Raw genomic sequence first — 27,552 nt, 5'->3', positions numbered from 1 at the left:
GAACCGGCCGGTTGATGAGTGTCGAAGTCACCAAAAATAATTCCTACTACACTTGTGAAAGTGGGAGTAGGGTCGATCCACAAGGATTGGTTTTTAAGTTAATTTCTTTTTAGAAAAATAGAAAATAATGGGGAAGGTTGTTGATAAAAAGGAGTAATTGGAAACTAAATAATTAAAAATACCTGGTAAAAATATGAGAGAGAGATTTTCCGGTTAAGGCTAGGATTATGCTTGATTCTTATGAGTTGATCATTGATGCAAGAATAACACATGTATGGACAAATAAACCAGTTATGGTCGTTGGTACGACCTAACAACCTCACCTTTCCTTACCTTTTCGTCAGCCAAGATACGACCGTTGGCTAGATCTCTAATTAACAGACAACCTTGGGAACGTCCACAAGATTTAATCTATTAACAGCATTAAGAACTAGAAAGGCCTGATTCTAATCAACAAACTCCTACGAGGACAATTCGTTTAAACTAGATCATGCATTCCCCATAACATAATTAAATACTATGACATAACTAATCATGCTACGTTGCCACTAAGTATTGAACTAAATAAACAATTACACGGATTTATAAAGTTCAATTAGCTAAGCAAACCTTCTTGATAATGAACAACCGGCCGAATCATTCATAAATCAGACGTTTGTAATTAAAGCACAGAGAATAACATGAATATTTGTTTGACAAGTGTAGAACGCAGATTAGATCTCACAACATAATGGGAATCAAGCAATCACCATACCTTAACCAGAAAATAGGGAATTTAGCCGGACATATTAATGGAAGAACACACTATAAAGTGGAATTCCATTAATTCCGATAGTAAAATAAAATAAAAGAGAAGAGATGAACAGAGAATTCTATAGAGTTCTAAGATAAAAACTGAATGTCTTCTAATGAAAAGATCCTCCCTATTTATAATAAAAGTTCCCTACGAATCTAGACGTAGTGGGGGGATAGATATGTGATAAACTCTAAAAAAAGTAAAAAGATTACAAAAGATAAGCTTAAAAGAATCCTTTGTAAATCTAAACACTTGATTCCTTTATCTCTTAGGAGAATCGTTCATGCTTATCCTTATCCCGAGTTGACTACTCCATTAAGCGTGGGCGCACTTTGTCAATTTTGCAGAAACGTCCTTGTAATCTTCCTTTTTGCTGAATATGCAATAAAATCACATAATTAGAAATATTTTGGCTTAAAAAAGGAAGATTAAATTGCTATAAAATCATTATAATTGCAGAGTTATCAAATACCCCCACACTTAGCCATTTGCTTGTCCTCAAGCAAACTCAAGATGCATTCAAAAATCCCTCCAAATTTTAAACTACTCAAGGCAATTTGTAATCATGTGCAATGTAAATGACATATTTTATGAAGGAGATAATTCAACATGTATCAAACAAGTTTTCACGTGATGACCATTATCAAAATCAATCGCATAAAACTAGTGGACTATTTTCTCTCCACTTTCCATTCTCTCAAGTGTGTATATGGTTCAAGTGTATCTCTCGACACTTACTACGACAATGCTTCACCATAGGCTTGCCTATACACCATATCTCCACCACTTTTGAAATATGCACATATATGGATCAAAAGGTCTTTAATTTTGGTTGTAATGGGGCTTTGGTTTGGGGTAGGATAAAAGGATAATGAGGTTAAATTCCAAGAAACTAATTAGAGCACCAAAAATTTTGAGTGAGCAATAATTCGAAACTCTCAAAGTTTACTCATCTCCCTTCAAGATCTTTCGACAATTCCTTGAACTATGCATTTCTTATTCCTTTTGGAGAGTTCATACAATTTTTTTTTTCTCTCTTTTTTTTTTCTTTTTTTTTTCTCCTCTCCAATCTTTTGTGATAGGCACAGACCAAGAAAATTGATGTCGGTTCTCACAAAGTGAAAAGGAACATAATTTTGGAACCCCCACACTCATTTTGAGATACATCTTTTAAGCATGTAAATCACAAAGGTTTTGAAAATCTCCCATTTTGAGAACTTGTTCTTTTGAGCATAAACCCATTTCCCTTGATGCTCTAATAGTTCTTAAAGGGATCAAAATCAAAGTTTAAACAAACGACGGGATAGGTTCGTATATGACGGGTTATTCAACAAAATAGGTCGAAAAGCTCAAAGGGGTTCTCTAAAGTTAAAATGTGTTGGGTGGTTAAAAAAAGGCCGAAAATAGTTTCTAATGCCTTTATCATATCCAAATAAATGCACATTTGTGTGGCCTCGACGTGGTTCAAGCCAAGTTCTAGGAAGACAAAGCTATAGAAGTGTTATTTTCTCAAGAAAGAATGATTTTTTTATGGATATATCAAGCTCAAAATCTCACGAGGTATGTTTTAGTCCACTAATCCTATATCAGAAGATTTTAACTCAAGTCATTTTGGTAAAAATAAGCTTTCAACTAGTGAATTATCCTCAAACATAAAACATGTATTCTTTTTACACATAACATCATCAAGTCAAGATTAGTCCAAAATTGAAAGGGTTTTATCATGCCAAGAATTATCATGTATAAGCTCAACAACCACACCCCCACACTTAAAATTCACATTGTCCTCAATGTGGACATTGACATGCAACTCAAGGATTAAAAATTAAAATGAGAGAGAGTTTAAGGAAGCGTCCCTGAGTGCATGCCGCGAAGAGTTCATGGCATGGTTGGGCTGGTGGCAGATGATGGCGGCAACTTCCGGTGGATATGAGGGAGAGAGATCTTGGTGGTAGGTGAAGTTGCTGTGAGAGAAAGTGAGAGAGAGAGTTAATGAAGATAAAGATGAAGTCACAGAAAATCTTGGTAAAATATATGAATAAAAGTGGAAAGATTTTCTTTTGATTTTTTTTTTCGATTTTCTAATTTTTTTTTTATTTTTTTTTAAAGAAAATGAAGAAATAAAAATAAATAAATAGATGAAGATAGATGAACGTAAATAACAGCCTACGAAGTGCGACTAAGCGTGGGCACGCTTAGTGGGATCTCCAAATCTGTTTTTGTGAGGTGAGTTGAAACAGTTTTGAAAGATCGACTAAGCGTGGGCACGCTTAGTGGGATCTCCAAACCTGTCCAATTCAGCCATCCAAACAGAATTGAGTAAAATTTGCAGAAACTAAAATTAAACGAAAGATGAAAGGAAAGGATAGAGATTTCATGGGTTGCCTCCCATGCAGCGCCTTTCTTTAATGTCTTTGGCTAGACATTGTTGTGCCTCAACTTGAATAAGTTGGACACTCTAAATCCACTTCTTCTATGTAATGCACCCGGTGATGGTGTGGATTTAGGGGAACTTGGTAGTCCATGGATGACTTCTTCCTTGAACTTATTTTGTCATGAAAAACTTTTTTCTTGTAAGTTCTTCGACTCGATCTTTTGACAATTGTTGTCTTGAATGCTCCTCTACCATTGAACATAGCATTTTTTTTGCGATAAAGGATCAATAGAATCAATGAAAAAAATAGAATGCACATCGTTAGAATATTTCATGGCACCATCAATTTTAAAACTCATAACCTCATTATCAAATTCCATAGAGAGAATTCCGGCATCAACATCAATTTTGATTTTTGAGGTTTTAAGGAATGGTCTTCCTAGCAAGATGGATGTAGAATTGGGAGAAATATCCCCCCTCATATCAAGCACATAAAAATCAGCAGGAAAAACCAATTCATTAACTTGCACAAGTACATCCTCAAGAACTCCTTCGGGGTAAACTACAGAACGATCGGCAAGTTGAAGAATAACCCCCGTTTCTTTCAATGGGCCAACATTCAAAGATTCATATATAGTAAGAGGCATAATATTGATAGAGGCACCTAAATCACACATTGCTTTTTCTATTCCAATCTTTCCAATTTTGCAAGGGATAGAAAACGTACCTGGATCATTGCATTTTGGGGGTAATTTTCGTTGGAGAATTGCGGAGACGTTCTCCCCCATACTTACCCGTTCGTTTCTCTTGAGTTTACCCTTGCTAGTGCACAATTCTTTGAGAAATTTCGCGTATCGGGGTATTTGCTTGATGGCATCGAGCAGCGGGATGTTTACCTCCACTTTGCGGAACGTTTCAAGGATCTCTTTTTCCTCCTCTTCCTTCTTCGCTTTGGTGAATCTTTCTGGGAATGGTGGTCTAGTTACCAAAGGCTGCGGATGGTCCACTTCGTGTTTGGTTTGTTCTTGTTGGACCTCAATTTCTTTTTCTGGCTTTCTTTCAACACCGAGCCCACGTTTGGTGTCATCTTCGTTCACATATTCCTGCAATTCTTTTCCACTACAAAACGTAATAGCACTAACATTTTGTCTAGGGTTAATGACAGATTGAGAAGGTAGCTTACCTTGAGACTCTAGCTTACCAACAGACGACGCCAATTGACTGATTTGAGATTCTAGATTTTGAATGCTCGTCTGAGTCTGTTGTTGAAATTGTTGTGTCTGTTGTTGGAATTGTTGTGTCTATTGTTGGAATTGTTGGAAGTTCGCCTGGGTCTGTTGCTGAAATTGTTGTGTGTTGGTCACTAGCGCTTTCATCATGTCTTCGAGAGATGTGTTTGGCGTGGGGTTAGGCTGTGGAGGTGGTCGGTATTGGGGTGTTTGAAAGTGTTGGTTGCCGTAATTCAGATTCGGGTGGTCCCTCCATCCGGGGTTGTATGTGTTGGAGAAAGGATCATATCTTCTCTGTTGTTGTCCGGCGAATCCTCCTACGGCGTTGGCATGTTCGGTAGTTGATTCTTGAAGAGTTGGGCACATGTCGGTGGCGTGTCCCGTTAAGGTGCAGATACCACATGCTTTGACTTGTTGATAAATATCTGCAACAACTTTTTCAACAACAGTTGTTAGTTGACTTAAACGTTTTTCAAGATTACTTACCTCGTTGCTCTTCCTAGGTGGATCATCATGTCTAACCCCAAATTGTTGCGTGTTGGACGCCATAGTCGAGATTAGTTTACGCGCCTCGGTGGGGGTTTTGTCGAACAATGCTCCACCACTTGCCGCATCTATCAATTTTCTATCCATATTTGATAGACCTTCATAGAAATACTGGATCAACAGGTGGTTCGGGATTTGATGATGGGGGAAACTCTCCACTAGTCGATTGAATCTTTCCCAATATTCGAAAAGACTTTCTCCCGCGAATTGTCGAATTCCGCTGATCTCCTTCCGGATTGTTGTGGCTCTTGAGGCAGGGAAGTATTTCTCAAGGAACTGTTTTTTGAGATCGTTCCATCTTGTAATGGATCCTGAAGGTAGGAGATATAACCAATCTTTCGCTTGATCGGCGAGAGAGAAGGGGAATGCTCTCAATTTGACTTGTTCCTCGCTTATGCCTTGTGGTCGCATTCCGGAACACACCACATGGAATTCCTTCAGATGCTTATGTGGATCTTCACCTGCGAGACCACGGAAGGTAGGAAGTAAATGAATTAATCCAGATTTCAGTTCAAAATCTACCTCTAAGTCGGGGTATTCAATGCACAGTGGCTGCTGGTTTAGATCGGGTGACGTCATGTCATTGATCGATCTTTCAGGGATCAAAGCCATTGTCTCTTCTTCGGATTCGCTTAGGGATTCCTAAAATTCCAAGGTTATATCTTCTTCGTCTTCGTATGGAGCGGATGTTCCTTCCAATTGTTGTTTAGTCTCTCGACGAAGTCTTCGTGCGGTCTTTTCGATTTCGGAATCGTATACCAATTTACCTGTACGAGAAGACCTTGGCATCAATGGTGATAAAATCAAGTAATAAAAGAAAATAAAGAAATATGCTTAAAAACGCCAATCCCCGGCAACGGCGCCAAAATTTGATGAGTGTCGAAGTCACCAAAAATAATTCCTACTACACTTGTGAAAGTGGGAGTAGGGTCGATCCACAAGGATTGGTTTTAAGTTAATTTCTTTTTAGAAAAATAGAAAATAATGGGGAAGGTTGTTGATAAAAAGGAGTCATTGGAAACTAAATAATTAAAAATACCTGGTAAAAATATGAGAGAGAGATTTTCCGGTTAAGGCTAGGATTATGCTTGATTCTTATGAGTTGATCATTGATGCAAGAATAACACATGTATGGACAAATAAACCAGTTATGGTCGTTGGTACGACCTAACAACCTCACCTTTCCTTACCTTTTCGTCAGCCAAGATACGACCGTTGGCTAGATCTCTAATTAACAGACAACCTTGGGAACGTCCACAAGATTTAATCTATTAACAGCATTAAGAACTAGAAAGGCCTGATTCTAATCAACAAACTCCTACGAGGACAATTCGTTTAAACTAGATCATGCATTCCCCATAACATAATTAAATACTATGACATAACTAATCATGCTATGTTGCCACTAAGTATTGAACTAAATAAACAATTACACAGATTTATAAAGTTCAATTAGCTAAGCAAACCTTCTTGATAATGAACAACCGGCCGAATCATTCATAAATCAGACGTTTGTAATTAAAGCACAGAGAATAACATGAATATTTGTTTGACAAGTGTAGAACGCAGATTAGATCTCACAACATAATGGGAATCAAGCAATCACCATACCTTAACCAGAAAATAGGGAATTTAGCCGGACATATTAATGGAAGAACACACTATAAAGTGGAATTCCATTAATTCCGGTAGTAAAATAAAATAAAAGAGAAGAGATGAACAGAGAATTCTATAGAGTTCTAAGATAAAATGTCTTCTAATGAAAAGATCCTCCCTATTTATAATAAAAGTTCCCTACGAATCTAGACGTAGTGGGGGGATAGATATGTGATAAACTCTAAAAAAAGTAAAAAGATTACAAAAGATAAGCTTAAAAGAATCCTTTCTAAATCTAAACACTTGATTCCTTTATCTTTTAGGAGAATCGTTCATGCTTATCCTTATCCCGAGTTGACTACTCCATTAAGCGTGGGCGCACTTTGTCAATTTTGCAGAAACGTCCTTGTAATCTTCCTTTTTGCTGAATATGCAATAAAATCACATAATTAGGAATATTTTGGCTTAAAAAAGGAAGATTAAATTGCTATAAAATCATTATAATTGCAGAGTTATCACCGGTCAACAATCAAGTATAAATATTTGATAAAATTTTTAATTTTTCTTCTAAAATATGAAAATGTGCATTATTTCTAAAAGGATAGTAGATTATTTATGAAAATGTGCATTATTTATGTTAAATTGGGATGATTTCTGTTAAATTTAACTATTTTATGTTATCTCTAAATACAAAATCCTAATTTTTCTACTCAATTTAGTTTTGCTATTTCTATTAAATTATTTTTTATAATTTAGTGTATCTGATTTTTTCATAAGTTTGTTTTTAAATTTATTTTATTATATTTTATATCCTATTGAACTATTCATGTCAAAGAAAAAAAAAGTGAATTTTTGTGTTTTTAAGTATATTAATTTTATTTATTATTTATTAAAAATTAATAATTATTTATGACATAAATATGACACATTGGTTCGACCATAATTAATCCAACAATTAAATCAGTGACCCGTAATCCACTTAAATTTTTGATTCGTGAATGGTTTGGGTTTCAATATATTGGTGAGCATTCTAAACTTGCATTCTCAAGTAAAATTCGCCCATCAAACCTATATATATACATATATTAGATAAATTGATTACAATTATATTTTAATCTCAAATACTAACACTTGTACTAATTATTATACTAATAAATAAATATTTATAACTAATGAGCAACTAATGTTAAAGTAGATAGATAATTACTATTGAAATAGAGTGCAACAGCTTATGTGCTGGTGGAATTTGAACATGTAACCTTATAATCACGGGGCACATTACAGTATGTTTTTGTGTCTCCTCTAACGAAAAATGTATATTTTAGTCCTGTAATTTATGGAGGGTGCATTCTCGGTCCTGCATAAATTGATTTTCGCAATTTAATTCTGTAACTTTAAAGTTTTGGCATTTTCATCCTTTTCCGATCAACTTGGCCAGAAAATTACATGTGACTTGCACATAACCCAATTAAATTGTAAGTTCAGTCCTATAACTTAGGGGCATTGACATTTTTAGTCTTGTAACTTAATGAAGTTGAGGTCCTGCACGAATTCCTTTATAGGACTAAACTTGCATTTTAATTAGATCATGTGCAAGTCACATGTATTTTTTCTTTGGTCAAATTAGCTAAAAAGAACTAAAATTTGTATAAATTATAAAATTATAGGGTTAAATTGTAAAAATCAATTCGCATAGAAAAAAAAATGCCACCCTCTAAGTTACAAGATTAAAATTACAATTTTTCCGTCTCTTCTCACATCTCCTCTTACGCTTCGTGGCTCATGTTGGATCGAAGGAATTTTGCACATAATAAGGTTTGAAAATAAGATTCTTTAGATTGATCCATCCCACACATATGAATGCTAGATCAATATCTTCATGGAGTTTTATGGACAATCAAATTGTATGGTTCGGACATGAAAATATGTTGATGTCCTTTGTTAAGTTTTGAGATTAAAGGCAATTTTCGTCCCCTAACTATAGGTCATTTTCGTTTTAGTCCCGTAAGTTTTTAGGGTTTCAATTTGGTCTCGTAAAACTGAAAAATTCTCAATTTCAGTCCAAATTTGGTCGGAAAAATGCGTGGGTCGCCGGAAAAAGTCACATGCGATGCATGTGACTTTTTAAATTGGGGGCTCGATCGTGATTTGCTGGAGAAGTTGATATGGCGCATACGTGGCGCATTCGTGGCGCCCAAACCGAAATTTAAAAAAAAAAAACTGACTGACGTGGATTAAACTTGGATTTAAAGGGAAAAGAAGCACAAACAGACGGGAAATCAAAGTCGCGAAATCGCCCGCCAGTCGCCGCCACCTTCTCTCTTCAATTCTGCCGCCATTACTTGGAATTTATGGCCACCACATATACCATTAGATTCTTCATAGAAAGGAGAACAAAACCCCTCAACCAATTTTGAGATCCCACCACGACATCGATTGGGCTTTGAAATTGACCGCCGCGGACAATTCCCGTCGATTCGCCTGCGACAGGACGACCCACAATCGCGGATTGGTACCATTGGATTCGTCTCCTCACTGCAATTTTAATGGGACTAGTCTCATCCATTTTCATCAACTAGGTGCAAAGATCCATTATTTCTGAAGATCTTGGTCGTCGTCCGCCGCAACTGCACCTTCCGCCGGCGTTTTCTCCTTCGTCTGAACGAACCACCAGCTCGAAAGACCACCGTTGAACGCCTCTCATTCTGGCGGATCTTTTGAGACCAGTCCCATCAATTTTGGTCACCTCTGTGCAAAGATCCGACGAAAGCCATCCTCCGCCTTTGCCGGTCACGAGCTCGATCTTTAATCCAGTCAATTTTTTTTTTTAAATTTCTATTTGGGCGCCACGTATGCGCCATATCAACTTCTCCAGCCAATCACGATTGAGCCCCCAATTTAAAAAGTCACATGCATTGCATGTGACTTTTTCCGGCGACCCACGCATTTTTCTAACCAGATTTGGACTGAAATTGAGAATTTTTCAGTTTTATGGGATCAAATTGAAATCCTAGAAACTTACGGGACTAAAACGAAAATGACCTATAGTTAGGGGACAAAAATTGTCTTTAATCCTTAAGTTTTGTTTCCCCATCAGGTACAAATAACTTGGTCTGGAGAGATATAGTCATAGGTTTCCAATTAGTGACTTCACATCAATGTATGGAGAACTCATCCAATAAAAACAAGTAAAATGAAACAAATCAAGAAAAGAACATGAAAAACCACATAAATTATAATCTTTGTCCTGAGCAATAACATGCATGATCGAGAGACTTTGAACAATCATCGATCACTTCATCAATCTCCTCTCGACGCCAGCAGCAGCAGCCTGTCCTAAAGAAATGCGGCTTCCATCCGCAGTGGTTGAGGTGGTGGTGCCACCACCTTTGGCTCTACAGAACTGCCACTCGAAGCCGTACCCTAGAAGCCTGCAATCGTCCAAATCATTGTACCTCAGGTATGGGCTGCTCTGCAAAGGCAAGTGTTGTGCTATGGTTTCTTTCATGATCTCTTCTGATTGATCATGATGATCTTCTGATCTCCTCATCAGTTGTTGTTGTCCTTCCATAATTTTACTTAGGTGATTGTTGTTGTTGATGATGATGATGATGTTCCTTATTACACACTAATAATTTAACTGCATTTGTTGTTTTTCTTGTTTATGGTAATTCTGGGAAAGTAATGTTGTGCATGTGAAAGAGGTAATAACGAAGTGAGAAACAGTAAAATTGTTAACTAAGGTAGGCCGCATTGGTAGAGCCTATAAAGCCGTTCAACCTTATAAGCAATTGGAATTTTGAAGAAGTTGATAATAATAACAAGGGATTATTATATTTATATTCTTTTATCTATGATTTATTTATACAAATTATTTATAATTTTTGTATAATCATAAAAATTATCCTGAAGTCAAAAAGTAGCACTACAATAAAAAATGAGGATACACACGGCTTTTCCCACAAGTTTGTAAAGGATAAGGTTTGATGTCATCATCTCACAGCCTATAAAAATTTCATAATTTTGTAACAGCCTAAATATTACAGAAGTCGTTTCAAGGTAGTAACGCCGTTACAAAACAACGATCGTTACAATTAATAACGGTTCCTGAAATTATTTTTTATATTAAGGACGGCCAGCTTTTCTTATTGTGTAAGCTATTCTAACATATGTATGTAAAGCCGGTCCGAATGTTTAAATGTAATAGACCGTTACAGAAATCGTTTATAAATTTCGGTCGTTACTAGTTTACTATGGTTTTTGGGATGGCCGTTTAAATTTATAACTATTTATGAAAAAAAAAGTAGAACCGTTACAAAGGCCGTGTAAAAAGTCGAGTGAATATATATGTAAAAAGACTGTTACAAAGGTCATGCCAATATGGGACGGCTTTTTACTCCACGTGTATTACAAAGGTCGTTCCAAATGCAGTCATTATAACGGCTATATTTTTCGCTCCAATCGCCGTTACAAAATCTAATAGAAAATAACTTATATATGTGTGTGTTGCAAGTTGTTTTCATTTTATTTTCTTTTTTCTAGAATTGATTATTAACTATACACACTCGCAATATCTTTCTGAATTTCATGCATATACACTTAATTAGGTATAATTGCTTAATTTTTGGACCTGCAACTGCTGATCATTTAAGTTGGTTGACCAGGTAACCACGACTTTGACCATTTTTATTAATTAAATTGTAGTTTTATTATTTTAGTTTTTTTATTTCTTGATCTTATATGTTATGTATTCTTAGTGTGATGTAATATTTATAAATTTATAGGTAGAAATATAATTATATATACATGTGAATATGTAGTGATATATCATCATGTTATTACAACTGAGGATATAGATATATGATAAGAACCTTTTGGGAAGGGCAGGTCTTAAACTGGAGTTTGAGGATGGGGTTAAGACTTTCATAAAATGGATCAAGTGTTAGTGTTGACATATGGATGGAAAAAAAATTAGATGCCTGTGCCGGAAGTGCTTGTTATCACTTATGTATACGAGGGTTTATGCCAAAATATGATAATTGAACTTTGCATGCCGAGGAGAGGGTGCAGGAGTATTTTGAGGCTATGACTGCCCCTCTAGTGCAGGAAGAGCAAACCCCAGCTACTCAAGAAGAGAGTAATTCCCACTAGGGTAATGAACAACAAATGAATTGGGTGCAGAGAATGGTTTTTATGCAGCCGGACTAGGTTATTTTTCTTCTTACCACTATGGTATGTCTGATGATGGTACGAGGTCCTGCACTACTGATGTTGATCCTAGTTTGTATTATTACAGCGGTGGCCCCTATGATTATGTGTCAGGATTGTCAAATCGTTTTTGCAATGTAGTGAACGTTGTTGACCAACCCTTGGAGCCGTTAATCGAAAAGTTGTTGCAATTGTGGCATGTGGGTGTTCGAACTTACAACAATGCCACAGACAAGGCATTCATTAGGCAGGCGGCATTGATGTGTACTGTGAACGACCTACCCACTTATGAGATAGCGTCTGGATGGAGTACCGTTGATATTATAGGGTATCCATTTTATATAAGTATTATTTTCAATATTGGTGGATTCAACCAACAATTTGAACTAAATTTAGCTACAAGGGGAGTTATAAAATAAAGGATAATTATACTCTCCTCCTTTAAAATTTGATGTAATTATACATAGATTCTCTATAGTTTAGAAAATTACATCTAGTACCCCTGAGATTTGCTTCTGTCTACCAAATAAGTCCCTCAATTAGTTAAAATTTTCGAATTTGTTGATATTAATAAAAAAAATTCAAAAAAAAATTACATTTAACCCCTACTAACTTATTACGGACTTATGATCATTTTCTGATCAAATTACCCTCATACGTCTTCACGCGTTAATGCATGTGAGGAGGTATACTTTCATCGTTCTAAGGATAGTTTAGTATGAAAAAACTTATTTGACCAGTAATAAATCAGTATTAAGTCAATCGAGGGTAAATATCAACTTTTTCATTTATTTTTTTGTTAATATCAGCAAATTTAATAAATTTCGATCAATAATGGGATTTTTTGTTCGATACAAACACACTCCAGGAATACTAAATATATTTTCTTAAATTATAAAAAATTTACGTATAATAACATCAAATCTCGTAAAGATGGGTGTAATTGTTCCTAAAATAAATAGCACATGAAGTCTGAATGGAGAGTCCTAGAAATGCGTGGTATGCAGCAATCATCATTATTCATTACTCATATTAATTAGTTTTGCAGCTAAAATCTTGACCCTTCCTATTCAAAAATTGGAAAGATCTTACAAGGGTTTTGGCAGCGTTCTAGTACTCATCAAAATCATGTGATTTTACAGTTGAATTATAAAGAAATGTCATCGTTCCACATTCAATGCGTGTATTTAAATTTTCAAAAATATATTATTAAAATATTTATTTAATTCAAAGTACTTATTATACCATAAGCTAAAAGAAAAATATAATTTTTTTAAAAATAAATTTAAAATAACCAGTCATGTAAGGAAAAAGAAGAAAATATTAAAATAACGTGAAAGGAAGGAGAAGAAATAAGAATAGAAAAAAATATGAGTATTATTTCTTTAAATAGGAATAATTTAGTCGATCCATTTAAAAACATATCAAGATAGTTACATAAGGTGTTGACGCTTTATATATGAAAAAAATATAAATAATTTTTTGTGATATTGCAAATAAGCAAATTACTCTCTTATAAAAAAAAAAAAAAAAAACCAATTTATGTTTCTTAATCTAATTAATCCTAATAACAATATTTAAATAATTAGAGCAATAAAATTCACATTAATCTAATACTTCATTTAATATATACGTACCAATGTGTTTGAGCTTGAGTTGAAATTTTCAAAAAAAAAATTTAAATGAGTTTGAAGTTGAGTTGAAATTTTCAAATTTGAAGAGCTTGAATTCGAACCTTAACGTAACAAGTTAAATATGATCTTAGATTACATCTGAATTAATAAATTGAGTATATTATGATTTTCCATCTAACTATATCCAGTTTCACAGTTTGTCATTCAAAGTTTTTTGTGTCAACTTATTATCTCTATTTTGTAAACTTTGCACTTTGCCATATATGACTGTTTTCGATCAAATTTTATATCAAAAAGTATCACATATACTGCACATATAGTATTTACGCGCAATATATGGGTAAAATATCACTAGTTCAATGCATGTGATTTCTATAAAAAATATTGATCGAGAAATTGTCATATATGACAAAATACACATTTCACAAAGTTGAGAATGTAAAGTGACACAATATAAAATTTAGATGACAAAATATAAAAATTGACATATTTCGAGTGACAAAATATAATTTACCCTAATAAATCTACCTCAAATAAAATTTTGAATTTGTTTGGATGATTAAATAAAAAAAAATCAAATTCTTCAATTATCTTATGTTATATATTTGATGAAATTTTAATTTTTTTTAAAATTAGTTATTTAAAATCATGCATTAAAAAAATTAATTTAATAATCAATATATTTTTTAATAAAAAAATTATTTATTTAACTAATTCTAATATAATTTTTATATACTGCATAAATTATTTTGAATTATTATTTATTAATTATAATAATGAGCAGCTTTGTGACAATAGCATTCAATATTTAAAATATTTTGATATATTTGTGACATCTTTTGTCCTATTGTTCTCAAGCTAAAGTAATGAAAAAAAGATGAAAATATTGTGTAAATAGGCTAGAAGTGCTTGTGGATTGTTTACATGTATAAATAGACAAAATGCGCCTGTTGGGGCCATTTTTTTCCCTCCAAGAAACTGAATAAATGCTTAAATGATGTTTTTTTTCCCTGATCGTCGATTAACGGCTCCATCAAAACATAATGGAATAGGACCAACAGTGATAAAAATTTAAGATTTTGGAACCAAAAATATTAAGCCCATAAAGTTCGAGACCAAAAATAATATAAACACCTTATATAGTGGGACAAAAAATGAAATTTTGCCAGCATAATTTCAATCTTTCAATAGCTTAGCTGAAAACTGAACCAACTTGCCCACATGAAACTGTCATAATTTGAGGGCCAGAGTACTTGGAACCATCCCTGTCTACTCACACACACAGACACACACACTTACACACCTGTATGTGTGTTTATTTTTGGAGTATATCTTCTATTGCAAATTTTATTTCATATTCTACTTTATTCAATATAAATATGTTATATGTATAAAAATAGTATCATATAGTTTATTTAATCAAAGATTTCATTATACACATGGCATATGTATGTTGAATGAAATAGAAGATAAAATAAGATTTGTAACAGAAATTCGATGTATAAAGCAAATTTCGTAGGGCAAGTTATTGTCTGTTTCAACCAAGACTCATGAATTTATGATCAATAGAAGAGCATATCTTAGGGTTTATAAATTATAGTTCCTTGATTGCCATCTCTTTAGTTTGGGATTCAAGTAGTTTACTCCTGAAAGAGTTAGCTCTAAATAGGCTTCTTGACTTGCCTGAGGTAGCTTAGCTCTTGTCATTGCTGCCGTAGTAGCTGGTGCCCGTTAGTCCTTGCGAATCTTGAGGCTTGTAAATTGCGCAAATACATCGTCTACAACTAATGTATAATGTATACCAATATCATCAACTCGCGAATGGGTTCTTGACGGCATATTGTCTTTTATGCAAATGTCACTAAGGCCTTGGGGCTTATACACTATAAAAACTCCTCATAGGGCTTAGTTCTTATAAAATCACGCAAGTTTCTTGTATACAACTACTGTGAAATGCATGTTCGCATCATCAACTTCCAATCGAGGGATTCGGGACAAACACATTACCTCATTTTCACAAATGACACCAAAAAATATAGTTTGTGATGCGATCGAACTCTAACCTTGCGGCTTATAAACCTTGCAATCTTTTATTGAACCTTATAGCGCAAGTTATTATCTGCTTTCATCGAAATCTCAAGCGTTTGTCTTTAAGGTGTGTTGTTAGAAAGAAGAGATTTTGAGGTTTGTAAGACACGTATTTTTTTTTATAATTGATATAAAACGTTCGTCAGTATCGTAAAATATATAATATATATGAGACAAATATATCATAAATAATTCATGGAAAAAAAAACTTAGATGTGCCAACAGAATTTTGACAGGACAGGAAAAAGGGCACACAAAACTCTTTTCTACTTCGTCTTTTATTCCCAACTCCTTCGGGTCCACAAACTCACCCAACTCTACCTACAACAAATGCAGCAATAAATTCTGTCACTAGATTTCCTCCTCCCATTCTCTTACCCTGTCTCTTTCTCAGACACAAGAAGCACGAGAGAAATACAAGGCAAGAACGTTATGGCCCTATCCTTCACACATACAACCAAAGCCCATTCTTGGCTCATAAACCACCACCTAAACCCCCCCACTCCACCACCACCATTTATCACCACTCCTGCAGCTTCCTTGACCTCAAAAATAAACAAGCATTGAGCCTAACTTCAAGAATCAATCACAATTTCATTCTTGTTCTTGAAATCATGGCAGCTGATCATACAGGTACAAGAAAATCCAACACTCAGATTCTGCAAGAACTTGAGGCCCTCAGCGAGTCGTTGTACCAATCCCATGCGTCATCCACGACCCGAAGAACAGCCTCCCTTGTTCTCCCAAGAACAGCAATTCCTCCAAACTCCGAGGGATACATTGCTGAGAAAGATGGTCAGCTGGCTCTCAATCCAAAACCGAGATCAAGACGAATGTCGTTATCTCCATGGAAATCCAGGCCGAAGCTGGACGCCGAAGAAAACGATCAGCTCCAACGAAATAGAACATCTGCCCGGAAAGAGGGCAAGAATGACAAGTGGTGGGACGACGAGCCGTCTTCAGAAAAAAAAGGGATTTGGAACTGGAAGCCATTCCGGGCCCTGTCTCATATCGGCATGCAGAAGCTGAGCTGCTTGTTCTCCATTGAAGTTGTCACGGTTGAAGGCCTTCCAGCGTCTATGAATGGCCTGCGCCTGTCGGTTTGCGTTAGAAAGAAAGAGAGCAGAGAGGGATCCGTGCAGACAATGCCGTCTAGAGTTTCAGAAGGTGCAGCTGATTTTGAGGAGACTCTGTTCATAAGATGCCATGTTTACTTCACCCCTGGCAGTGGAACACACATGAAATTCGAGCCCCGTCCGTTTTTAATATACGTGCTTGCCGTCGATGCTGAACAGCTGGATTTCGGGCGGAAGGCCGTGGATTTAAGTAGTTTGATTCAAGAGTCTATACAGAAGAGCTTTGAGGGTACAAGAATCAGACAATGGGATGTATCGTTCGATCTTTCCGGTAAAGCTAAAGGAGGGGAACTTGTTCTGAAGTTGGGCTTTCAGATTATGGAGAAAGATGGAGGAATTGGGATTTATAGTCAGGCAGAGGGGCAGAATTCGGCGAAATCAGGAAACTATTCGCCTTCGGTTGCCCGAAGACAATCAAAATCTTCATTCAGCGTTCCTAGTCCAAGAATGTCGAGTCAAGCAGAAGCCTGGATTCCTGCACAGAAAGGAGCAGCAGCATCAGATGATATTCTTCAAGGAATGGATGAATTGAATCTTGATGAACCAGCCCCACGAAAGCCTGAGGAAACGGAGACGAAGATGGACGACAACGATCTCCCTGACTTTGAAATAGTGGACAAGGGAGTCGAAATCCAAGGCAAAAACAGAGAGGAAGAAGAGCAATCAGAAGAGAATTCAGATAAAAGATCGGTTTCAAGTCATGAGGTTGTGAAGGAAGTTGTGCAAGATCAGTCCCACCTCAGACGGCTGTCGGAGCTCGAGTCGATCGCTCAGCAGATAAAAGCACTTGAATCAATGATGGCCGACGAAAAAGCTGGCAAAACAGATGAACTAGAAACTGCATCACAGACGTTGGACGCCGACGAAGATAAAGTAACGAGAGAGTTTCTTCAAATGCTTGAGGATTCAGAGGACGACAAGTTGATCAAGCATAGCAACGATCAAGTAGATAAACTGAAGTTGAAAAATGATGAAGATGTGGAAGAGGTTTTTCTACCTGATCTTGGGAAGGGATTAGGCTGTGTCATTCAAACCAGAAACGGGGGCTACTTGGCAGCGATGAACCCATTGGGAACTGTCATTGCGAGAAAGGACACGCCAAAACTCGCGATGCAGATGTCGAAGCCGTTGGTTATGCAACCAAACAAGACTGGATTTGAGCTGTTCCAGAACATGGCAGCAATTGGTCTTGAAGAATTAACCTCAGAGATGTCATCATTGATGCCTATGGATGAACTGATGGGCAAAACAGCAGAGCAAATTGCTTTTGAAGGCATTGCCTCGGCAATAATCCAGGGACGGAACAAAGAAGGCGCCACCTCAAGCGCTGCCCGCACGATTGCTTCTGTCAAATCCATGGCAATGGCAATGAACAGTGGCAGGAAGGAACGAGTATCGACCGGAATATGGAATGTGAGCGAAGATCCTCTGACGGTTGATGAAATTCTTGCGTTCTCAATGCAGAAGATCGAGAACATGGCAGTGGATGGCCTAAAAGTCCAAGCTGATATAGCTGATGACAACGCCCCGTTCGACGTTTCACCACTCAATACAAAAACAACAAACTTATTGGCTTCTGCAGTTCCAATTGAGGATTGGATCAAGGCAAACACTATAACGAAAACCTCTGGTTTGGATTCGGAAGCAATAACATTGTCTATGGTTATTCAATTACGGGATCCAATGAGGCAGTATGAGGCCGTGGGGGCACCAATGATAGCTCTGATTCATGCAACGGCAGTCGATGAGAACGCTGACAGTTACAACGACGAGAAGAGGTACAAAGTGACAAGTCTGCAAGTAGGCGGCGTAACAGTGAGAACATCTGCAGGGCCACAACACGTATGGGATGGAGAGAAGCAAAAGCTAACTGCACTGCAATGGCTGGTGGCATATGGGATCGGAAAGCAGGCGAAGAAAGGAAAACGTCTCGTTTCAAAGGGACCGGATCTCCTCTGGAGCTTCTCGTCGAGGGTGATGGCCGATATGTGGCTCAAACCAATAAGAAACCCTGATGTCAAGTTCACCAAGTGAAGTGAAAGCTACAGAAATCTTTAGGACAATAAAACAAAGTGAGGAAATCTAGGTAGGTAGTTTCTTTCTTGTTTGCCTTGTAGAATTCTTGCATTAGGCATAAGAACATGAAGATTAAGAGTGATTGGCCCTTCTTAGTTTCTCTTCATATTTGCTGCAGAACTTTTATAATGAGTGCCTATGCATACAGTATTTGCTGATCATATAATTGTTGAATTTTGGTGAGATCAGATTCAGACAAAAACTATGTGTATGTCCATTTCCTTAAATATTTCCAAGCTGCTATGACAACTTCAACATCTTTGGGCTGCAAAAATCTAACACCGCTATGCTTAGGAGAACAAAAAAATTGCACTTTATGATCCCATAACTCGTTCCTTTTTATTTATTTATCGGGTAAATTTACATTAGACTTCCTCTAAAAATGTAAAATTATATTTTTTAAAAAAAAAAATTAAAATTATACTTATACTCCCCATGAAAGTTCTCCATTTACACCTGACTTCCTTCCGTTGGAATTTGGATGAAAAATATTAATATTAGCAAAATAAATTACATAATTTTTTAATTTTGCATCGCATTTAACATTTTTATGTAATTTTTTTTACTTATAAAGACATAATTATAATCTATAAATATATATAAGGAGTGAGGTTAATATCATCACATTTTTTCTTTTATAAGTACAAAATTATTACATGCATGAGAATGTTAGATGAAGTGAAAAATTAGAAATTTATGTAAAATTTTTGCTAACACCCAGACCCTATATAAGTGTAATTTTAAAACTTTTTTGAAAAAAAATATGTTTTCTCATTTTTAGAAAGGTTTAAGCGTAATTAACCCTTATTTACTTAAGGGACTCATAAAACACATAACGTCTTATTTTTTCAACTTTATTTTTTCTTAAATATATATATATATATATATTATGTGTATATACATTTCAACCGGACGCTAGAAAATGAAGGTATTGTATTTCTACCTTCTTTATTTTTTCGATTTATGTAGTTTTACCTCAGCCTTGTATATGCTTATTTTATTTCTATATACATCAAACACCCAAGAACTCTAAAGGTACACCCCTTGTATTCGTTCTTTTACATTTTAATTTTTATTATTATACGCTTTCGTTTACCGCTTCCACTAGTGCATTCTCGAGCCATGCCACGTCATCCTTCATTCATGACATACACATTTTTAATTAGACCTAAACCTATTGTCATTGCTATCAATAACTATTAACGAAAATATATATTTACCATTTAAAGATTACTTCAAGAATATTTGTGTAAATTTTTATCTCTGAAAATGTGTTGATGTAAATTACAATTTCATATTCAAAAGATCCATTTATAAGATTAAAAAATATAAAAAATATTTATATAATTAAACATAATTCTAAGAAGTGTCAATATAATTTTTATATTATAAAATTTAATATGTGGAAAAATTCAACTAGGTAGGAGTAACATGGAAGAGAAGGATGGGGGAACAAGATTGGACCAGCATGTTGCTATCTTGACACCTCAATGAACCTTTATGATACATTTCATCATGACGCTGTCCAAATCAAGCTTCGCTTTTTAATAAATAGCATAATTACAAACATTCTGTTATTATTTAAAAAATTATTAATATTTTTTTAATTTTAATAATTATTTAATAATTAGCTCAATTCGTTAGATTTTCATCTATTTTTTATTGTCGACTAACCAAAATGTTCTTGTGAATTAAAAGTTATAATTTTATTTATTTTTAATTTTTTTTGTTCTTTTATGGATTGAGTGGATAATTTTTAAGATATTTTCATCAGCCCGTTTGATTTTTTATAAGTTTTTAATTTTTTTGAAAATAATTAAAAAAATTACAGTACGAACAAAGTTGACAACTTCATATCTCCAACCAAAAATTATATAATTTTATCAAATATCAAAGGTGTATTTGTGATTTCTTAAATAACGAAAAATATTCATAGTTATAATAATTTTTAAGAAAGTAATTGTAATTTACCCTTTTAATAATTTACACACGTATTCTGAAGTTTAGATAGTGGGATTATAAGATATAAAACTTTAACGACTTGAGGGAGGGAAATTTTTTTTTTCTTTTGTCCAAATTTTCTTATATATTTTATTTAATATATACATATTACTTATATAAAATGATATTATTTATTTTATTTAAGAGAAAAGCTATATACAGACATGTGAACCTCATTTGATACGTGAAAAGGGGGAAAAAATGTCTTTATATTTGAAAGAATGAAACCCTCTTTAACCTGAGCATAAACAATTCATAACAGTCATAAATTGTTGAAATGATGATGAGGTAGGTAGGTAGGCTAGCGATTATGGGATTTCCACAACTACTTACAAGAAACCAAAGACCATACGATACGTAACCTTAAATAGTGATAGATAATTTATGACCTAACTCTTCCTTAATTTCTGCTAACGCATCATGTCCTTCCTATATATATTTCAAACCTATTTAATGTAGTCTCAATTTTTTGGCCATTGATGTATATATTGTTAATACGCATTTAGTTATATGGGTTAAAAAGTAATTTTAATATATAACTCATAGAATATTCTACCATATTATATAAATTCCAACACCACTATAAATATAAAAAATATAATTTATTAGATGGATGACTATTCATTGATTTGATACCTCACACATACCAAGAAACCCATTCGTAAATCATATTTTCACCTGGTGTGCAGTTGCGTCTTAGGTAAAATTTTCGTTTCATCCTTTCGCTAAAATCACAACCACATTATTAGCACCATTTGTGGAAAAAAAAATTCTCAACACTAAGTATGCAAACTAGGTATCGAGCTCGTGACGTCCACAATTTGGACGCGATTCGTGAAACACAAGTGAACGAGCCAGAACAAGACCTTCCCCGCGAACAATCATCACCCCAGGAAGTAACCCCCCAACTCATGAATAAGTACCTCTCAATGGGGAGTTCCCCCCACCACGTCGATAATCTCCCCCCGCGCCTCTCGGGAGAGCATTCCCCTAGAAGTTTCGCCCCAAGAACCGATGATCCAACTAAAATAAGAAGCTTTGCTGAACCTAATTCGCAACGCATCTGCTCGAGTAGCGGTACAAGCCATGGCCTAATTTGTAGCGCAACAGCCTGCGAATCGCCCCCTCCTTCCTCTCGCAGAAGTCGAGAATTATCCTCGACTCCCGAGGAAGAGGAGCAGAGGCGGGAGGAAGTAAACAACAAAATCTCTCAACCTGAGATTGCACGGACCCAAGATCAAAACTCTCGAAGGTCTTGGGGGCCTTCGTCACCACATATAAAAATTGTTTATGGGGAGTCTCATCTCTCGAAAATGATGTCGAATTCCTCAAAACAAATGAAAGAATTCGGCACAAAGAATAATTAAAACAAATCCCATAACTCTGAATAGCATCTACTAATAAAAAATGAGAGCAAAAATTAAGAAAAAGATACTTAATCGGTGTAGTGGTTGGAGTCATCACTTTTCTTCCTTTTGACCTGAATTCAAAACCCATCAAATGCAACAATATGCACCTCCTTCCAACACTTACTGTTTGTGCGCTTGTAGTTGTTGTGTCCCATCTTCCAAATACCTCTGTAAGTGTGTGTCTGTATGAGTCATTTTCTTGTACAATCCCATTTTCACTGGTCTTCGTTTCTTTCTTTTGAATTCAATGGTTCACTACCAGTATTTGTTCTTGGCCAGGAACACCATATATCATATACCAGCCCGAAATCCATTTTAAAATATTAATTTGAAAGCAACATAATATTTAAGAAAATCATAAATTGTGGGATTTGGGGCCATGAATAAAAACAAAACAGCCCAATATTTAAATCCATATCCAAAGACATAACCATTGGGTATGCAAAACAAGTTGGCAACATTTATGGAAAATTCCATAAAAGTATGGCCTATTTTCTAAAATAAGAAACACTGATGTGCTTCGGACTTTGTCTTTTATTATTATTATTGGGCATAATTTATTCTATTATTTCCAAATTTTTACATGTACAAAAGAAATTAATAAACTATTATACACTAGTATATAGTTCCATTCAAATACATAATTTTGTGGTTGTGAGTCCTCGACTTTATTTTTTTTTTAAATTTTATAAAACACAAATGATAATTTGAAAATTTTAGCCAAAATAAGATTTTAATAAAATTAATTTGTGGTTGTGCTTTTTAATGTTGGTTTTGTTGGCAAGAAGATGAAAGAATAGGGTGACAAATATTATATTTTATTTAAGAAGAAAACAACCTATAAATACAAAATTCTTGACTCTTCATTCACTTGCCCACGACTCTTCACTTTTCAAACGTAAGACCATTAAATTAATAAGACAACAATTTAACGATCCTATTCATGTTCGTCTTTATTATTTTCAAATGATTTTATTGCATAAATTAGATTATTTATCTTTTGAATGCCGGAGTTGTTATGTCAAGTTTTAGTGAAAATAAAATTAAAATAGCTTAATTAGATTCAGAAGGAGATAAAAAGAAAAAGAAAGAACAAAACAAACTTGAGCACTACATAAGACGTGATCACACATTATTGAGTGCTAAAGTCTATCCGCGCAAAACCGAAAGATCTTGAACCATACAAAGGCAAGGGGGAGTTTATCAGTCATCTAACAATTCTATCACTCGTCAGTGTGGATCATCTTTTATCTTCACCTTTTTCTCCGTAACTTTTGTTATCTTATAGAATTTTAGGCTTCTCTCTACGCACATCACCATGTAATTAATTCTTTTGATAAGTTGCATAAAACCCCTCTGTATTTTTAAAATTTAGTTAGAAACTTTCATGTGTTACAAAAATAGGCAAATAAACCCTTGTATTTTTTAAAATATTGCACACTTCCCCTTCCAATTTAACGGTCTTAAAATTTATGTTGAATTGCGTGTTATACACTTCTTAACATAATCATTGATTTTCAATTGTTAAAAAATGAACGATCTAAATCTCCAATAATTTAAAATATAATATTCATAAGTATGATATAATATATATATATATAAAGATATAGGCGGCGACGGCAGAATAAGTGATGGCAACGGCGCCATAACAGTTTGGTTGATGTTGCCATCATCCGCACACAAAGCATCGACGGCAGAAGAGGCGGCGCTCGATCTAGGGCGTCGTTGCCCAGTCTTCTTTTCTGTCGAGGATGAGACGGCCGATAAAGAAGAAGAGGGCAAAAAAAGAAAATATATTATTCTCAATTTTTAAAAAATTAAAATAAAATAATCTAAAATTAAAATTTTATTTTAAATAGTAGTTTTAATTTAAATATTATTTATATTTAGTTTATATTTCATAAATAAATATAATTAATTAAAATTATTAATCAACAACATATGATTTATTAGAATGTATATAAACTAAAATATTAATTTTCTTTTATATATCAAAGAAAGGGGAAAAATAAACTTTTACAAATATAAAATAATATCAAAAGGTGTTAAAAACGAAATCTACTCCCATTTTAGACGTGTGACATACATTCTCCGTTAATTTCTAAAAGAGAAGGGGTATTTTACTGCTTTTACCATTACTTATTTTTTTTATGAAACAATTATGTCGCCCCTAAATAGTTAGGTGAATACTACTACTTTACTCTTATTAAAAAAATTTATGAAATAACAAAAACAAAAAATTTGAAAAAATATATAAAAAAAAATTTTAAGGTAAAATAAATAATCCAAAAATATTAGTCCAAAAATATATTTTAGAAAATTCTAAAAATTAAAATATAGTTCATAATCAAAAAGTGTATTTTGACGAGTTCACCATAAAAAATGGATAAAAATGTAATTGAGACTAACAAAATAGGCACATTGCTATACGGACATTAAAATAAAAAGAATATTTATAATTTTTTATATTTTTATTATTATATTAAATCTCAAGAAAGATAGTTGCAATTTATTATTTTTTTTAATAATAAAAATATTAATTCTAATTTCCTTTAAAATCAATCATTTCTTATTAGTTGCAAAGGATGGATCCGTCAGCAAACTAATTATCAAACTTCAATTTATTCCAGATAATCAATTGATGTGACAATGATTGATTTTGCATAGGTGAAGTCATATATATATATATATATACATTGATTCTATTATTCGTTTTGCAAATAAGTGATTTGTCCAACATAACAACTAGTAAAGTCAAACCCTTGATACTTATCAATTCACCCTCATTTTTATTGAAATTATACGTCATGAATTTTTTTTATATAATTAATATTCTGACTTCATTTGCAAAAACAACACTATAATTATTGTACATTCATAATTAATTAATTTTTTTTATATTTTAATCACAAAATTAATTATAATAAAAAGTTATATTTCCTCTTACGGTTCTTCAATTACACAATTAAAAGTAAAAAACTGTGATGGATACTAATTAATCACAGTTGCGCAATGGCTGTTAATCGTTGTATCTGCAAGATAGGGCCTAAATATTTGCAACAGCTGAAAACTACAGCAAATATCGATTAACTATGGTCTAAACTTAAATTTTCGCATAAAATTTGTTTGATCGTAGCAGATAGTATTGATTTACTATGATTTTTAAATTGTAGTAATTTATAGTATAAGAAATAATAATTTTTTTGGGGTAGTGATATACAAAAGAAATCAAGTATTTTACTTAAATAGTAGGACTCATGGCTATAATTTATAGTATAAGAAATAATATTTTATTTTAATAGTGATTATTGATTAGATTTAGTTATCTGATATTGATCATAGTATATGAATATTATAGTTGTTTGCAGTTATTAGATGTAGATATTTAATAATAATTTATTTAAAAAATAATAATTCATTATTTTCACTTTAAAAAAAAATAAATAAAGACAAGTAAAAATATAGTATTCCTTGTAAAAAAAAAACATTCAAGTGACTGTAGAACTCATGAACACAAAAATATTTATTGTCATCATATGTTTCTTGAGAAAATATTTCTCAATATATTTTCAAAAATATATGAGAAAGACAAAATAAAATAAAACGAAGAAGAATCTAAAAATAGGGGTTAATTATTTTTATATTATTAAAAGAAATTATAAAAACATAATTTATGTAAAAATATATAATAAAATTATGTCGATTCATGAATGTGATCCACGACTCGACTAAAAAAATAATTTTTTTAAAAAAAATGGGGTGTCGTGGATGCTATACACAACTTAATATTGTGGATGTCATCCACGACACCAAGTTTGGATTTTGTGCTACCTCACGGTATATACCGATATTGTTTGAGGTATGTGTATTCTAATTTCAACAGTCGTCACAAAATATTGTGTCGAAGGATTCTTTATGGAGAACTGGCATTGAATATCAAATTAGAAAATTCAATTGAATTATGGAAGAGATAAAGAGTAAAAAACTAGGTGCCTTTGAATTCTTAGACGAGATTAACAAGAAAAAATTGACAACTTCTCATGATGGTGGATTGCTATGCGGTATTTTGAAGACCAACATGTCAGAATGCATCAATGAAGTTTTGAAACGTGCTCGCCACCTACCGTTGACAGCAATAGCTGAGATGACTTTTCAACATACTGTCCATTATTTTCATAAGAGGTTTGCGAAGAGAAGTGTACTGTTGACCAACAATCAACTGTGGACGGATTTTGTTACAAGATGTTCACACCTTGGCAACAAAATGCTATTGAGCATATGGTTACAAAATACCATCAGGTTCAACGGTCCTCAGTTGTTACAAAACGTCGAATTGGCATGGACTCAATATCTATATTGTCAAAATTGCGAAGCGAGAATGTTCATGCGGCAAGTCGACTCAATTTGGCATCCCTTGCAGCCATGCTAAAAAAGTATGCGTTGCATACATGATTAACGTTGCATCAATGGTGAATGATTATTATGATTTAATGGCTTACAGAAATATATATTTTAAGTCATTTGAATCTGTGCATTCGAAAATTATTGGGATGTCCCGAAATTTGAGTTGGTCCACGACACTATTATTCGTATCTCCACACTCCCTAGTCGAACCAAACATCACGTATTCATAACGAGATGGATTGGCCGTAAACGTGTGAAAGGCAACAAACCCAACAAAGAGATTCTTCTACATAATCAAATGTGTCGATGCGGGGTTCTCAACAATAATTAGCTTTTTTAACTGTATTTTTAGAATTGTATGAAAAAATATACACTATTACGTTTATATAGTTTATTGTATTTTTTAAATTAATAAAATTTTAATATTATAATTTTTTTAATTTTACTATGTTGTTAATAATTAATTGAATATAATTTATTTATAAAAAAATAAAATTAAAAAAAAATATTTATATATATTAAAACCATGTCGTGGATGACATCCACGACTTAATGTTATCCACGAGATGGGTTTTTTTATTAAAAAAAATATTTTTTTAGTTATATATTTTATATAATTAACCCCTAAAAATAGCATAAAATTGTGTTTAAAACTTTCCATATTTCTGAGATGGATATACATATATATATATATATAGAGAGAGAGAGAGAGAGAGGATTTTGTCCATTCTCCAATTATTGAACAAACAACAAACAACCTTACGCTTCCTTCCTTCCTTGGTATATGATATATCCCTTTCATCAACTCACAATTTTAACTACCAAAATCACAATGAATCACTTTTCTCTCAATTAAACTTCACTCTTCGCTTGATTTTTTTTTTCTTTTTTTTTTGATTAATCTTATTTTCTTTCCCTTGGACAAAAAAATAATAACAGAAAGTACAAATCCTCTTTGAGAAAAAATAAATAAATATCAACATAGTCCCTGAACTTTTAAAAAAGAAGCTCATTGTTTCTTACAAACACGCTCAAATAATCTCATAGTGCGATCG

At 33.7% G+C, this 27,552-nt stretch overlaps 1 protein-coding gene and 1 pseudogene across 1 annotated transcript; one reads left to right on the top strand and one right to left on the bottom strand.

The window, feature by feature from the left end:
- Nucleotides 1-3,418: 3,418 nt before the first annotated feature.
- On the bottom strand, nucleotides 3,419-5,557 carry LOC148789115 (uncharacterized; annotated as a pseudogene).
- A 10,195-nt stretch (nucleotides 5,558-15,752) lies between these two features.
- LOC105178397 (protein PLASTID MOVEMENT IMPAIRED 1-like) lies at nucleotides 15,753-18,789 on the top strand. Its single transcript, XM_011101864.3, has one exon. The coding sequence runs from the start codon at nucleotides 16,086-16,088 to the stop codon at nucleotides 18,639-18,641; it is 2,556 nt and encodes an 851-aa protein (XP_011100166.1). The 5' UTR covers nucleotides 15,753-16,085; the 3' UTR covers nucleotides 18,642-18,789.
- The last annotated feature ends 8,763 nt before the right edge of the window (nucleotides 18,790-27,552 follow it).

The sequence above is a fragment of the Sesamum indicum genome, linkage group LG2 (assembly GCF_026168435.1).
Source record: "Sesamum indicum cultivar Baizhima isolate 11 linkage group LG2, ASM2616843v1, whole genome shotgun sequence".
Lineage (NCBI taxonomy): Eukaryota > Viridiplantae > Streptophyta > Magnoliopsida > Lamiales > Pedaliaceae > Sesamum > Sesamum indicum.
The sequence above is the reverse complement of the archived record's forward strand: the minus strand, read 5'-3'. Positions and strand labels throughout refer to the sequence as shown.